Genomic DNA, 16127 nt, shown 5'->3' with positions numbered 1-16127 from the left:
TACACTCTAAATTCCTGTCAAGGAAAAACACTCCCATAGGGTTTGCTCAAAACTCCCTCCAACTTCAATCAACTCAACTCATCATCATGCAATCACAACACTTCTCATAACTCAATTATATTCAATATCAACATAGATAAATACTCATAACATCTCAATCCCTCAACTAGCATAATACATACATATACAATCTCTACTCAAATGAATTCTTAAATCTCAATTTAATTTGGATTTACTTACCTTTAATGGAGAGGTTCCACTAATACTTCTCCTTAGTACCTTGTCCCTTCTCTACACCTTTAAACCATAAAACCATGAGGCTTCAAGATACAAATATACAAGCAAATCAATATCTAAAGCAAGAATCCTTACCTTAGGATGCTTTAGATGAAATCTCTACCAAAAATTTCCCAAAAGCTCTCTAAACTCCTTAGAAATCTTGGAAGATTGGATGGAGAAATTGAGAGAAATTAGAGAATGGAAGAGGCGGTGGAAATGGATGACTTAATGGGTTTCTCTACACTTAACCCTTTTTAGTTCATATTATAATCATCATTTCCCATTTTGCCCTTGCCCTTCCTTGGAAATTCCATCTATATCCTTTGATTCTTTACAAATATACCCCCATCTAAACATAATCTCTACTAAATTTCCTTACATTTTACTCCCCACTTTTCTTGCTAATTAGGGGTAGAAAGGTTATTGTGCCCCAAAGGAAGAATTCTCTAGAAAACTCAAGAAACTTTTTGTTAGGCTCTTCGTCGCGGCGAAGAACAATACGTCGCCCCGGCAGAGCCTACCGGTGGGTGCAGCTCCTCATCGCCACGGTGAAGCTTCTTCTTCGCCCCAGCGAAGCTCGAATTTCCAAACTTCACCAAATTTCAACCAAACCAAGGCAAACACTTAACCAATACAACATACCATTTTAATTAAAGGCTAACCAACTAACCACAACAACATACAAACTCAATTGAAGCTGAAACAGTGAATCCTTTAAGTAATACAGCAAATCTTAAGTACGTACCTCAAGTGGGGTGTTACATGGCGTCAAGCTATTGTTGAAGAGATGACTGCTTTACCTCATAATAATACTTGGGAATTAGTTCCTTTGCCTCCCGGCCAATCGCCTGGTGGTTGTCGTTGGATTTATACTGTCAAGGTTGGCCCAGATGGTCATGTTGATCAACTGAAAGCATGGTTGGTTGCAAAAGGGTATACTCAAACTTATGGGTTGGATTATTATGAGACCTTTTTCTCTTATGGCTAAGATGTCTTATGTTCACTTGTTTTTATCCATGGCTGCTCTCCGCCACTGGCCTCTGTACCAATTAGACATTAAGGATGCCTTTCTTCATGGTGAGCTTCAGAAAGAAATTTATATGGAGCAACCGCTTGGCTTTGTTGCTCAGGGGGAGTCTGCCTTGGTATGTAAACTTCGTTGCTCTCTGTATGGTTTAAAACAGTCCCCTCATGCATGGTTTGGACGATTCAGTAATGTCATTCAAGAGTTTGAGATGATTCGGTGTGAGTCTGATCACTCTATTTTCTATAAACATAACTCATTAGGGCAATGCATATATCTGGTTGTCTATGTCGATGATATTGTTATTATAGGAAGTGATCAGGATGACATTAAATAGTTAAAGACACACTTGTTCCACCATTTTTAGACCAAAGATTTGGGATTACTTAGATACTTCCTTGGTATCGGAGTGGCTCAATCTAGCTCAGGTATTGTTATTTCTCAAAGGAAATATGCACTAGATATTTTGGAAGAAATAGGGATGTCAGACTGTAGACCGATAGGCTCTCCTATGGATCCTAATTCAAAGCTCTCACCTGGACAGGGGGAGTCTCTTGCAGATGCTAGGAAATACCGAAGACTGGTTGGTAAACTTAACTATCTCACCATTACACGATCTGATATTTCCTTCTCCGTCAGTGTTGTTAGTCAGTTTCTATAGTCTCCTTGTGTCAGTCATTGGGATGCAGTTATTTGGATTTTAAGATATATCAAAGGTACACTAGGCAAAGGTCTATTATATGAAAACAGGGGCCATACACAGATTGTCGGATATTCTGATGCTGACTGGGCAGGTTCTCTATCTGATAGACGTTCCACTTCAGGTTTTTGTATTCTTGTGGGAGGAAACCTTGTGTCTTGGAAAAGTAAGAAGCAAGATGTCGTTGCCAGATCGAGTGCAAAGGCAGAATACCGTGCAATGGCTCTAGCAACTTCTGAGCTCATTTGGTTGAAGCAACTAATCCAAGAATTGAAGTTTATAGAAGTAATGAAGATGAAGTTGCTTTGTGATAATCAAGTTGCTCTCCATATTGCCTCCAACCTAGTGTTTCACGAGAGGACTAAGCATATAGACATTGACTGTCATTTTATCAGAGAGAAAATCTTATCTGGTTGTATTACCACTAGTCATGTCAGCCCAAATGATCAGCTAGCATATATCCTCACTAAATCACTTAGGGGTCCTCGTATTGACTTTATTTTTAACAAGCTTGGTGGATATGATTTATATGCCCCAGCTTGAGGGGGAGTGTTGAGTTGTACAAATCTGTTGAGTTGTACAAATCAAATGTTTTAGGAATAGGATCTTTAAAATAGGAAATTATATCATTCTCTTTCCTAGTTTAAATTATTTCATTTCCTTATATGGACTATTGAATGTGTATTTATTGTTGTATTTTGTTCACAATCAATATTAAGAAAATTCTTTTGATTTCACATGGTCGAGTGGTTTGATAGAGACTCTTGGGTATATTGCTCAAGAGGTTCTGAGTTTGAGTCCTCTCTTTATTGCTACTAAGGATAGCTACTATAGCTCTTATTTAGTTAGTAATGTTAGGATCCTGAAGGATTTAGTTAAGGTACGTGTAAACTAGATGGACAAATTATGTTTATTGCCAATATCTTAATGTATTCTATTACTTGATAAAAGGAAGGCATGGCATTGTGATGAAAACCAATTAGTAAGATTAGTTTAGATTAGGGAGAAGGAGACGTGAAGAGATAGGGTCTGGGAATTAAGAGAAAACAAAACCCTAATGGTTACTACATTACTTGTACTGTACATCAACGCAACGAATTATTCCTAGTTTAATCCCCCACCCCACCCCACCCCTTCTATTTTACTTGTTGCCTTTCCCTTCTTCTTTGTTCTAATTCAGCTACCCCATTTCCACAAACAAACAGCCTCTCTTTTAATGAACTGTAATTCAAAAAATAATTTAACACCGTGTTACTTTTTCACGCGAAACTTTACATACGTGTAAGGATTCATGAAACCCACCCAGCAAGCAACCTCATTTTTTTTTTTTTTTAAATTAATAAAAAAATCGAAAATACTTAATCTTAAATACCAATCAAATTGGCGCCTCCGTTAACAACTTCACTCAATTTCTACCCATCCTTTTTCAACATGGCTCTACCTGGAGACAGATCCGAAATCGCCTTCTTCGACGTCGAAACCACCGTCCCCACCCGACCTGGCCAGGGCTTCTCCATTCTCGAATTCGGAGCCATCCTCGTATGTCCCAAGAAACTCGACGAGCTCCATAGCTACTCCACTCTCGTCCGACCCGCCGACCCCTCGCTCATTTCTTCTCTCTCCGTCCGCTGTAACGGCATCACTCCCGACGCCGTCGTCTCCGCCCCTACCTTCGCAGAAATCGCCGATACCGTCTTCGACATCCTTCACGGTCCGTTTAAAGTTCTTGCCTTTGTTTTTTGAAGTTATTTAAAGTTGTGATTTTGATGTGAAATTGATTGTGTTTTCTTGTGTAGGGAGAATATGGGCGGGTCATAACATAGTGAGGTTTGATTGTGCGAGAATAAGAGAGGCGTTTGCGGAGGTCGGCCGGGCCCCTCCCGAGCCAAAGGGAACGATTGACTCCTTGGCATTGTTGACGCAGAGGTTTGGTAGGAGAGCTGGTGACATGAAGGTAATATTTACTGACCTCTCTTTCGTTTAAGTTCTTTATATTATTATAAATTCACCATTTATATCTGAATTAATGCGTGTTTTGGGACCATTTCATGTTTATCTGTGTGATTTAGTGTCCATTAAAGACTAAGCTTTTCTCCTTTTTTTTTTTTTTAATAAAAAAAAAACATTTAATGTTTCCATTGTGTGTTTTTATATTATTCTATATTGTTCTGAATTAAGGTTCATGTTTTTGTTGTCATTGGACTATACTTTTCATGAGACACGTGTTTGGTATGAAGGAAAAGAGAGGCGAAGGGAAGGGGTTCATGCTTGGGGGATAGAAAGTGAGATGGAAGAAGGTTATAACTTTTTATTGTCTGGTTTCCCTCGGAGATGTTAAAAATGTGTTGATTTCATCATTACACCCTTATATATAAGAAGGGTTAAATTGTCACATGTTGTGTATAGATGAAATGGTTTCTCCTCTTTCCTCTTGTTCACCTCTCTGTTCCCTCCTTTATTTGCCCTTGTGCAACTAAGTCTTAATGTACTTTTTTGTCTGTTGTCTTTTATCATATCACTATTTTATGCCTTCTGAATTCCAAAACCCTTCTTATTAATTTTTTTTCCAAAATCATATTAAATCCTTCTTAATGTAATCCACAGAATTGTGAACCCAGAAAGTGCCCTTGTTTTTGAGAAACTTCTGAATATTGCTATTATGTTTTAGCCCTTATTTGATATCTTGCAATCAGGTTCCTAGTATCTCATATATTATGTCTAAACATGAATTGATGGAAAGCTATTTTGCACCCTGTTTACAGGGTTACTCAATGGTATTATATTTTAGGTTTTTTTAATTACTGTTGACTTTTGGATGTTGATATGTTAATATCTGTGCAGATGGCCACTCTAGCCACTTACTTTGGGCTTGGGCAGCAGACACATAGGTATTTTTACTGCCTCCAAGGAGTTATCTTATTTGTTCTCCCCTTCTCCTTGAGATAATAACTTTTACTATTTTCTCTCAGGAGCTTAGATGATGTTCGGATGAATCTTGAAGTTCTCAAGCATTGCGCAACAGTCTTGTTCTTGGTAATTATTTAGTTTCTAAAGCATTGAGACTTGCTTTTTCTTGGCTGATAAGCCATTGCCAGTTTATGGTATCCTCAAATTTCAATCAGTTATGCCTCAGCTCTACTTGCCATCCAATGAGTATGACATGCTCTATTGCTAGTTCATCTTGTTCAACTGTGTTTTCACCATGATCAGAGCAATATGGCATGCAGACAAATGGATAGATAGCTTTCAGACTTTGGTGCAAGATGAAAATCCTCCACGAACTTCAATGCATTAATCTTTAATGGCTTCAAATTTTACTTTAAGCCAAGCCTCATTCTGCAAAACAGGACAATGTCACCATGCACATCTATTTTCTTTTGTTCTGACCATAACTATTTTATGTCATATTAGCTTGCAAAATCTACTGGTATCCGAATTTCCTTTTTTAAGTATCAAAGTCGGTAAGATTATTAACTATGGCATGTTTTGATTCTCTTTTTTTATATGATAGCACAAGTGTTTTTTTTTTTTTTTTTTTCTTTTATTGTGTATCTAGTCTTATTTTAAATTTACCATATAATGACTTTGAACAAGTTTTCAATGGGGTGGCTGATGGACTTGCATGGTTCATAAGATTGCTTTTGTAACAATTAAGCTAACTTTGCCATATTTGCAGGAGTCAAGCCTCCCAGACATATTCACTGTCAACAGCTGGGTTTCCCCAAATGCTACTACAAGAAGTCGTAGTAATGGTAAACCATCACCAGTGGTGACAAGCCTAAACCTTAGTACTTCCTCTTCAAGACCTAAGTCTGAAGATGCTCCAAATTTGTCTTCCCCTGTTCAAGGAACAGGGGAAGACCATCCTATATTATCTTTGGTGACTCACAGAAGAGGGGAGGAGGTCTCTGATTCAGCTGTAGCTAATCCAGAGCGAACAGATTCTTTTGATATGGGCCAACTTAGCAATCAGATGGAAACTGAATCCCTTCAGCCAGATGTCACCATGGAAGAAAAGACGGAATTGATGTCTCCCAAGACGAATTCAGCAGCTGCTGTCTCTGAGAGTTCAAGTGGCCATGATGCATTTATAGAGCCTGATAAAGTTTCAACTTCTAACATCAGTGCCTGTCTTGTCCCACTGTTTCATGGTAGTCAAGTTCAGAGAATTAAAATATTGCACAGAGATGTCATTTTGCAGCTTCATTGTGCTCGTTTGAGTATACGATTTGGAATAAATACGAAGTTTGTTGATCATGCTGGTCGGCCACGGTTGAATTTTGTGGTTGACTTATCTCCACGTTTATGTGAGGTTCTTGAAGCATGTGATAGTGCTGCACATAAATTAAGCATGGATTCTGGTAGTGGCTCTGAGTGGAGAACTGTTGTGACCAGAAGAAAGGGCTTCTACAGCTATCCTACAGCAAGATTACAGTAAGTCTTTCCCCTCATTGGTTTCATTCATTTTTTTGATTGGGATGAGGAAATGAATGATTGCTTCAGCTTAGGAAATACAATGAAATATTGAATTGCTGTCGGCCAGAGTGGATTATATTTTTACACATGGAACAGCATGTTTTGGAATTTAGAATAACTGATATATTTCCCTCTCTGTTTTTTTCCTTAAGTAGTGTCTTAGGTGCAAAAATTACAAATGAAAAGGAAAACAAAACTCAGGCTCAGGATCTTGAAGAAACTCATTTTTCCATGTCCATTGATTCATAATTTATTTTTCATTAATCATTAACGTTTAGTTTTCTTTAAGTAGTAATTCATTTCAATGATTTTCATGATTCATTTGGGTTAATGCAACAATGAAGTGGTTCAAAAATTTGTAATATTTTTGAAGATGAATTTGGGAGTTGCAGTATATAGCCATTCTACATAGCGTGACTATGACAAACAAAATAGATAATAAAACATTAATCTTTTGTATCATTGTTAAATTTGTGTATCTTCTTCATGTACTGAGAATGCACCTAATCTGATGTGTCTTCTCCCTGTTTTTAACAGCATACCTACTACCGTAAGTGGCAATGTTGCCCAATATGGCACACAGATTTGCCAGAAAGAACCATCTGGGACCGTACAAAAGCTTGTGTTTGTGAAATTTGATGCTGCAGAACTTGATACGTTGTTCAAACCAGGTACCTTTGTGGATACATTCTTCTCCTTAGATCCTTATGACTATCAGCAGAGTGCAGGCATCCGATTAGTGGCGAAAAAGTTGATTATTCATTCTGAGTGATGGAAGAAAATGGTTCTTGAAGATCACCAACTGTCTAACCTTTCAACTAGGTAGACTGACATGTATATAGAAAATTGCTTTTCACTGATAGGTTGATTATATTGCTGATTGTATTGAACTTCAACATTCATCTGTACATGTAATTTATACCAAAACCAGAATAAGTTGAAATAAGTCAAAACCAAAGGCGTCAGTACTTAGCACTGCTTCTATTAATCTAAACAATCTCTGCACTTTCTTTATGGTATGGTAATTTTTGAAAGCTAATGCATTGAATCCACACTTGGATATTCGCAGGGCTCCAAGCCTGCAAATAAATTACAGAAGAAAAGGGTATTCACATCCATTGCATTATAAATAAATAAATTACACAACTTTGTCAACTAGTCAGTTCATTGATTCTTTCATCCAAAATGAGTTTAAAGATGCGGCGGTCACTGTAACATATTTTCTCAGATAGTGGCAGAGCAATGCATTCATCTTTGGGTTTGAAGATTTTTCTAGGTGTATTGGAAATGTAGAGGTGGTAGTGTGGAAGACAAAAACAAAATCTCATTCTTTATCATCGGGTGGGGTTGCCATAAGGGGGTTTGGATACACGACAGGGTAGAGTTGCAGGTGATGAAGTTGGTAGGATTTTGTTTTGGTTTTGTGGGCGATTGAGGCCTGTCGCAACCAGTGGCAGAGCCAGAAATTCAGGGGCGACAAAATTCAAAAGTGCTGTAATTTAAATAAAAATTTTAACATAATAATAAATATTAAAATTTTAACAATTTTATTCAATACAATAACAATTATCCTCAACGAAATTTGATATTCTAAAATTGATTATTGTCAGTATTGTTAAACACAAGGATTTAGGATTGGCAATTCCTGAGATAAGGCCGAGTTGTACCCGACCCTATACTTGCTCTCTCCATCCTCTACCCGAAAGCAAAGATAGGGCGGGTATCATCAGCAACGGAATGAAACACTCGTCCCCCTACCCGAAAATCCTTCGATTTCTTTCTTTTTATTTATTTATTTATTATATTATATATTTTTAGCGGGACAGGGACGGACGGAATCGAGTTTTGCAGGTTTTCCAACTTGTCTTTGCAGGCTTATAATGTGTGCTTTATATTATTCTGAACTAAGGTTCTTGTTTTTGTTGTCATTAGACTATACTTTTCATTAAGGGAAGGGGTTCATGGTTGGGATAGAAAGTGAGATAGAAGAAGGTTATAACTTTTTATTGTTTGGTTTGCCTCGACGATGTTAAAAATGTGTTGGTTTGATCGTTATATTTTTATGGAGACATTTGGATCATATAATGTTCTATTATATTGGTATATTATATTAACAGAAAGAAAAATCACCTTAAAGATTATTGGGAATGTTTAGAAAATGTGTATGGTTGGTTTGAATAAATTGATAAAAATAATATATTTGGTTAGGAGGATAAATGAATGAGTATGTTATATAAATTATTAAATTACCCTTATTTTTAAATATTAATATAACTAGACATGGGGCGTTATTCAATGTTTTTGAAATAGCTTGTAAACAAATTTATTCTAACAAAATAAAATAACCAGATTAAGACATAATAATTGTTAAATTATACAAAATTTAAAGTAAATATAAATTTTATATATATACAAACTTGTGTTAAGATAAAATTAATAATTATACTTGAATAATTATTAATATCAATTATAGGTAGATGTCATTAAATCATTCATCCAACTTAAGAAGATCACCTGAATATTATATGGTCTAATTATATTTTCAAGATCATCACCTTGTACAATTGATATTATTTTTGCAGACATGTCTTTAATACTCGATGTCAGTATTTTGTAGTGAATCGTATATGATATTTAAGATTACATGAATATTATCAAGATCAACTATTTAAACTTAAAACTTATACTGACCTTCCGTAATTTTTGTAATTTATATTCATTTTCAAGTAGCGTTACGCAAATATGTTTATTATATATTCTTTTTTACATGATTATTGGTTTTTTTGTCTTTTAAATATATATTTTCTATATTGAAGTTCATTTTATATTGAATTGATCATTAAAAAATCAATAACTAAAATATCCAAAAATTGAACTCAAAATTTATATTATCATAGTTCTTCTCAAATATGTCACCGTTTGAAATTTGCAACCAAAGTTTAAAATTTTGTCAAGAAAAGCAAAAATATTTGCAAGATAACCCACTAGGTATTATTGATAAGTCTATAAATCAATCAGAGAAAGAGAAACCTTGTTGAAAAATGTGAACTTTTAAGCAAGACACTTGTAGAGCTAAAGGAAAAAACTGATTTTAATTATTGAGGAGAGAAAATAAATTATTTTTATTATTATTATTTTAGAAATTAAAAAAAAAATTAAGAATGTTGAGAAGAAAACTCACATAGAAAGCAACAATAACTCCAACAATATAATCTGAAGGCAACTCAATTGAAACATTGAAGAAGCCATGAAGATAAAGGTTCTGTGACACAAATTTATTTGCTGCAATTAGAATTGACCACCACCTATAGCAAAAAAGGTATTTAATGATGACATCCTAAAGAAAGACGATAATTGTAAAACCCACATATCAAACAACAAAATCAATCTAAAAATCAACAAAAAGAAATAGAATAAATACAATTAAAACTACATATCAATATTTATTTTCCTTTGTCATCACTAAAATTGAATTTGTTTTATGTGTGTATGATAAAATAAATGGTTTGACAGCAGGTCTATAGTTATCCAAATTCATTGTATAATATATCAAATTAAAGTCCTATCTCTCTAGTGTCCAAAAATTCAAACCGCTCTTCAGTTGGATTTTTATTGAGCAAGTTAAAGCTAATTTACTATTGACTGTTCAGTGAAAATTAAGAAACAGTAAAAACTGAAATGTATGTGATAATAAAAGGAATGGATCGATAGTAGGGCTACAGTTATACAATTTAAATGTATAATATATCAAATTAAAGCCCTGTCTGTCTAGTTTTTAAATATTCAAACCTCTCATAAATTGGATTTTTATTGAGCAAGTTATGGTCAATTTACTACTGACTGTTCAGTGGAAACTAAAATGTGTATAATGATAAAATGAATGATTCTGAAGTGGGGCTACTAATTAATCTATAATATATCAAATTAAAGCCCTATCTGTCTAGTTTCTAAATATTCAAACCTCTCATCAATTGGATTTTTATTAAGAAAATTATGGTTAATTTACTACTGACTGTTCAGTGGAAACTGAAATGTGTGTGATGATAAAAAGAATTGTTTGATAGTAGGGCGACAGTTATCCAAATTAAGCATATAGTATATCAAATTAAAGCTCTGTCTGTCTAGTTTCTAAAGATTCAAACTTCTCATCAACTAGAGTTTTATTGAGCAAGTTATGGTCAATTTACTACTGATTGTTCAGTGAAAACCTAAATATGTGTGATGATAAAATGAATGGTTTACTAAAGCTACATGGTTCAGCGTCAAACATCAGTTGATATTTTTTAAATAAATGAAATTAGTTATATTAAGCAACATCCTCTTTTCATGATATATGTATGTAACATAAAAAAATATCAATAAAAAAAGATAGAACAATTACAATTAAAACTACATATCAATATTTGTTTTCCTTTAAGAATAATAATAATGGTTTGGCATATTATAAATGGTTTACTAAAGCTACATGGTTCGACACAAACATTAGATGATATTTGTGATACAAATAAAATTTTTATATTTAGCAACAACTTTTTTCGATATTTGTATGTAACATACAAAAATATCAACAAAAAGAGATAGAACAAGTACAATTAAATCTGTATATCAATATTTGTTTTCATTTGTCATCACTAAAATTGAATTGGTTTTATGTGTGTGATAATACAATGAATTGTTCAGCCACATGGCTATAGCTATTCAAATTCATTGTATAATATATCAAATTAAAGCTCTATCTTTCTAGTTTTCAAAGATTCAAACCGCTCATTAATTGGATTTTTATTGAGTAAGTTATAGCCAATTTATTACTGATTGTTTAGTGAAAATGGAGAAACAGGAGAAACCAAATGTGTGTGATGATAAAAGGAATGGTTCAGAAGTGGGGTTACATTTATCAAAATTAAGCATATGATATAAAATTAAAGACCGATCTGTCTAGTTTCTAAATATTTAAACCTCTCATCAATTGGAGTTTTATTGAGCAAGATATGGTCAATTTACTACTAACTGTTCAGTGAAAATTGAAATCTGTGTTGATAAAAGGAATGGTTTGACAGTAGGGCTACAATTATCCGAATTAAGCGTATAATATACCAAATTAAATCCATGTATGTCTAGTTTCTAAATATTCAAACCTCTTATCAATTGGAGTTTTATTGAGCAAATTATGGTCAATTTACTACTGATTGTTTAGTGGAAACTGAAATGTGTATGATGATAAAAGGAATGGTTCGGCCGTGGGTCTATAGTTATCCAAATTAAGCGTATAATATATCAAATTAAATCTCTATCAGTCTAGTTTTCAAAGATTCAAACCGCTCATTAATTGGATTTGTTTTGAGTAAGCTATGGCCAATTTACTACTGATTGTTCAGTGGAAATCGAGAAACAAGAGAAACAGAAATGTGTATGATGATAAAATGAATTATTCGACAGTGGGGTTACAGTTTATCCAAATTAAGCATATAATATACCAAATTAAATTCCTGTATGTCTAGTTTCTAAAGATTCAAACCTCTCATCAATTAGAGTTTTATTGAGCAAGTTATGGTCAATTTACTATTGACTGTTTAATGGAAACTGAAATATGTATGATGATAAAAGGAATGGTTTGCAGTGGGGCTACAATTATCCAAATTAAGTATATAATATATCAAATTAAAGCCTTATCTATCTAGTTTTCAAAAATTTAGATCGCTCATCAATTGGATTTTTATTTAGCAAGTTATGACTAATTTAATACTAACTGTTCAGTGGAAATCGAGAAACAGGAGAAACCAAAATGTGTGTAATGATAAAAGGAATGGTTCGACATTAGGGCTACAGTAATCCAAATTAAGTGTATAATGTATCAATTTAAAGCCCTGTCTGTCTAGTTTCTAAAGATGCAAACCTCTCATCAATTGGATTTTTATTGAGCAAGTTATGGTTAATTTATTACTAATTGTTTAGTGGAAACCGAAATGTGTGTGACGATGAAAGGAACGGTTTGGCAGTGGGGCTACATTTATCCAAATTAAGCTTATAATATATCAAATTAAAGCACTGTCTGCCTAGTTTCTAAAGATTCAATCCTCCCATAAATTGGATTTTCATTAAGTAAGTTATGGTTAATTTACTACTGATTGTTCAATGGAAATCGAAATACGTGTGATAATAAAATGAATGGTTTACTTGACCCAAATTTAAGGGATTATCATATTATGATTGATAAGAAATATTTCAAATAACACCTATTAATTGGAAAACGGAATGAGCCAAAACTAATTCATTTAACATATATACTCGCATATCAGCAGAACATAAACAATTAATCATTCATATAACAAATTAAAATACGCGAATGTTTTTACAGAAAACATATTCAACACAAATGAATTATTTCTACTAATATAGATATGACACATACTCACAGTTCGGCTGACAATAGGATCATCCTCGATTTGATCTTAGTAAAGTATATGAACATTTTCTTGAAAACAAACATAACAAAATTTAATCGATCTTTATGTTAAGATTGTTAAGGAACAATTATTCATTTGTATAACAACTGTTACCTGAAAAAATAATCAACAAAAGCTAATTAATCTTTATATTCAAATTGTTAAGGAATACACTTACCGTTCGGCAAGACTAACACAATTAATCATTCAAATAGATTGGCCAAACAAAAACAATCATTCAACTAAATAATAACCGTTAAAATAGTTAGGAGATATAATTACAATTTCATTTGACAATGCCAATCGGACATCCTTTCTTTATTCTATGTCAATTCATGAATCTTCGACCTGTAAACAACAACAAAAAATAAAAAATCATCGATTAACAAAATCATGAAGAATAGACATATTATTGACACAAACTAACATGGCCTATAAACAATTAACAAAAGACCAGGCGTATTGTTGACACCAACTGACATATTGTGATAATACACAACTAAACATACGCTCCTTTTACAACTCCTTATTTAGACCTTTCGAATGCCAACACAATTAAATACAAATTGAATACGAAGAAATGTTTGCAATGTTAATACAATGCACCTATATAATTATTAATAAATATGTATGTTTTTACTACCAATGCAATGCATTTATCTAATCCAATCTTTATGTCTATTTATTTAGACTTTGGAATACCAATGTAGCAATTAATATTGTCTACATCATCACCAATAAAATTCAACTATATGCTAATCACAAATCCAATATGTCATTATGGTTAGACCTTTAGAATGTCAGTACAATGCACCTATATAATTAGTACTATTATTAATTATTAATATAACCAATACAATGAACCTATATAATCTAATCTTTATATCTATTTATTTAGACTTTGAAATACCAATACAACAATAAATATTGTCTACATCATCACCAATAAAATTCAATCACAAATCCAAGGTGTCATTATAGTTAGACTTTTAGAATGTTAATGTAATGCACCTGTATTATTATTATTATTATTATTAATTATTAATACATATTCTTTTTTTTAATTAATTAATAATTATAGATAGAGCAATAAATATCAATCCAATGTGTCAAGATAGAGAAATTTGATTCGCTTGTCAATCCAATGTGTCAAAATGGAGCAATTCTATAACTTCCAAAATGTGCCACATGGCGAACACACCGCATAGGTATTCATGAATCTTAGAGCTAAAAATACCTCATTAAACCACATATCCAACATGGCAAGAGAGAGCAATTCTAAAGCTCCAAAATAAAGCAATTTTAGAGCTAAAAAAAAAAAAAGTGTCCTACATATCACTCAAATATGTATGCTTTTACCTTTGGATTTGGAATACCAATGTAACAATTAATATCTCTCTACATCATCACCAATAAAATTCAACCACATGACAATCACAAATCCTATGTGTCAAAATGGAATAATTCTACGAGTTTCAACATTCGCCACATGGTGAACACTGAACAATCCGCTTGGGTATTCAGCTTTATATATATATATATATATATATATATAAAGTATTTTTCATTATTATTTTTTGAATAATTTCTTTTCATCCCCTACATTTGAAATTTTGCTAAAACACCACAGCCATATAAAACTTTAGTTTATAGCAAAATCACCCCCACCCACCTCAAAGCCACTATTGGCAGCCAACCACCTACCACCAGCAATCGACAGAATGGCGCACGACTAGTCATATATGGCCAGCCGTGCGTCGACAAAGCCGGAAATGGCCATGGATCACAAATCCATGGCTGAAAAACGGCTAGATCTATGACCATTTCACAGCCAAAGATCTGGCCTTTTCACGACCACATCTTTGGCCGTGAAATGGCCATAGAAACGCTAGATCTGGTCATTTCTGGCCATGGATCTGTGATCCCTAGCTGGAAAAGGCCTTACCAACGCACAATCGACCAGATCACGCTAGTTGTGCACCATTACGACGATTGACGCCAACAGTTGGCGGTGGTGAGTCACGACCGGCAGTGGTCTTGGGTGGTCGGGGGTATTTTGTTAACTTTTAAACTTTTTGGTAGCTAGGGTGTTTTAACTAATTTCCAAATGTAGGGGAACTGAGTAATTGTTATTTAGTAGACATTTAAGGACAATTGTATCCAAAATGGTTTTTAATTAAGGACAAAATGAGTAGAAAAATCAGATTACCTCGGTAATGTTTTAATAACACCCTCTAACAAGGTAATATTATCCCCTACATTACCAACAGTAAACAATATTTGTAATAAAATACTATCATAATATTTTATTACTTGCAAACCAAACACAAGAATTTTGCAAAATAAAGGAAGACTACGCATATTATCTTATTTATCTCCAAATCAAACAACCCTTATATATAAGAAGGGTTTAGAAACATAGATATGAAAGGCAATATTTATTTATTTATGTTTTGATCACTTGGGGATGAAATTTATAAATATAGATGCATCTGAAATCCCGGCAGCTGCTAGTAAAATCTCATAATTTAATTAAAAAAATAAAATAATCAGTTTAAAAGCCCGTTTGGTGCTTCTAGTTCTAGTTGACACCAAAGACATAGGCACTTCGTTAAGGTTACGGTCATTTTTGGAAGCTAATGCTTTGAATTCACACTTAACTTGGATGGATATTAATAAATAAATTACAGAAGAAAAAGGGTATTATTGCATTATAAATAAATAAATTACACAAGTGGTCAGTCCATTGATTCTTTTCAGCCAAAAATGAGTTTTAACACTGAAGATGCGGCGGTCACTGTAACATAATTTCTTATATTATAGAAATACAATTATACTTTTCGGCCATTGATTATCAACCCAGGTGGCCGATTCGGCCAGGTGCTTATTACTAACGCAAATCATGACAAAACCCATCTGTTGATAGATTAGATAACAATATAAGCCAGCACTCCTATTTAAATGAAAGTAAAAAACAGTCATCGAAATGGGTTTCTTTCTTAAATGAGTTTTTTAGGAAATTCCCTGAACATTCTATTTCCAATGCATTCTTCCATCAAACCAAAACGCGTACAGCTTTGATTAATTATCAGCTTACTGAACCAATAAAAAATGGTAGGCCTCAAATGGCGAAAACTCTAAAACACCCTTTTAAATTTTTAATTTCCTCGAAACAGAAAAAGAATTAATAATGTCCACTAGAACC

The 16127-nt window shown here is 33.4% G+C and overlaps 1 protein-coding gene across 1 annotated transcript; it reads left to right on the top strand.

Annotated features, from left to right (window-relative positions):
* Window positions 1–3369: 3369 nt before the first annotated feature.
* Window positions 3370–7432, top strand: LOC116113860 (protein NEN1-like). The gene is made up of 6 exons (XM_031400027.1): window positions 3370–3714; window positions 3800–3957; window positions 4845–4891; window positions 4973–5036; window positions 5680–6437; window positions 7017–7432. Exons 1-6 carry the CDS (start codon window positions 3435–3437, stop codon window positions 7249–7251), a joined length of 1542 nt encoding a protein of 513 aa, XP_031255887.1. The 5' UTR covers window positions 3370–3434; the 3' UTR covers window positions 7252–7432.
* The last annotated feature ends 8695 nt before the right edge of the window (window positions 7433–16127 follow it).

Source organism: Pistacia vera, unplaced genomic scaffold (assembly GCF_008641045.1).
Source record: "Pistacia vera cultivar Batoury unplaced genomic scaffold, PisVer_v2 Contig121, whole genome shotgun sequence".
NCBI lineage: Eukaryota > Viridiplantae > Streptophyta > Magnoliopsida > Sapindales > Anacardiaceae > Pistacia > Pistacia vera.
Note: the sequence above shows the minus strand (reverse complement) of the source record. Positions and strands in the feature narration are given on the sequence as shown.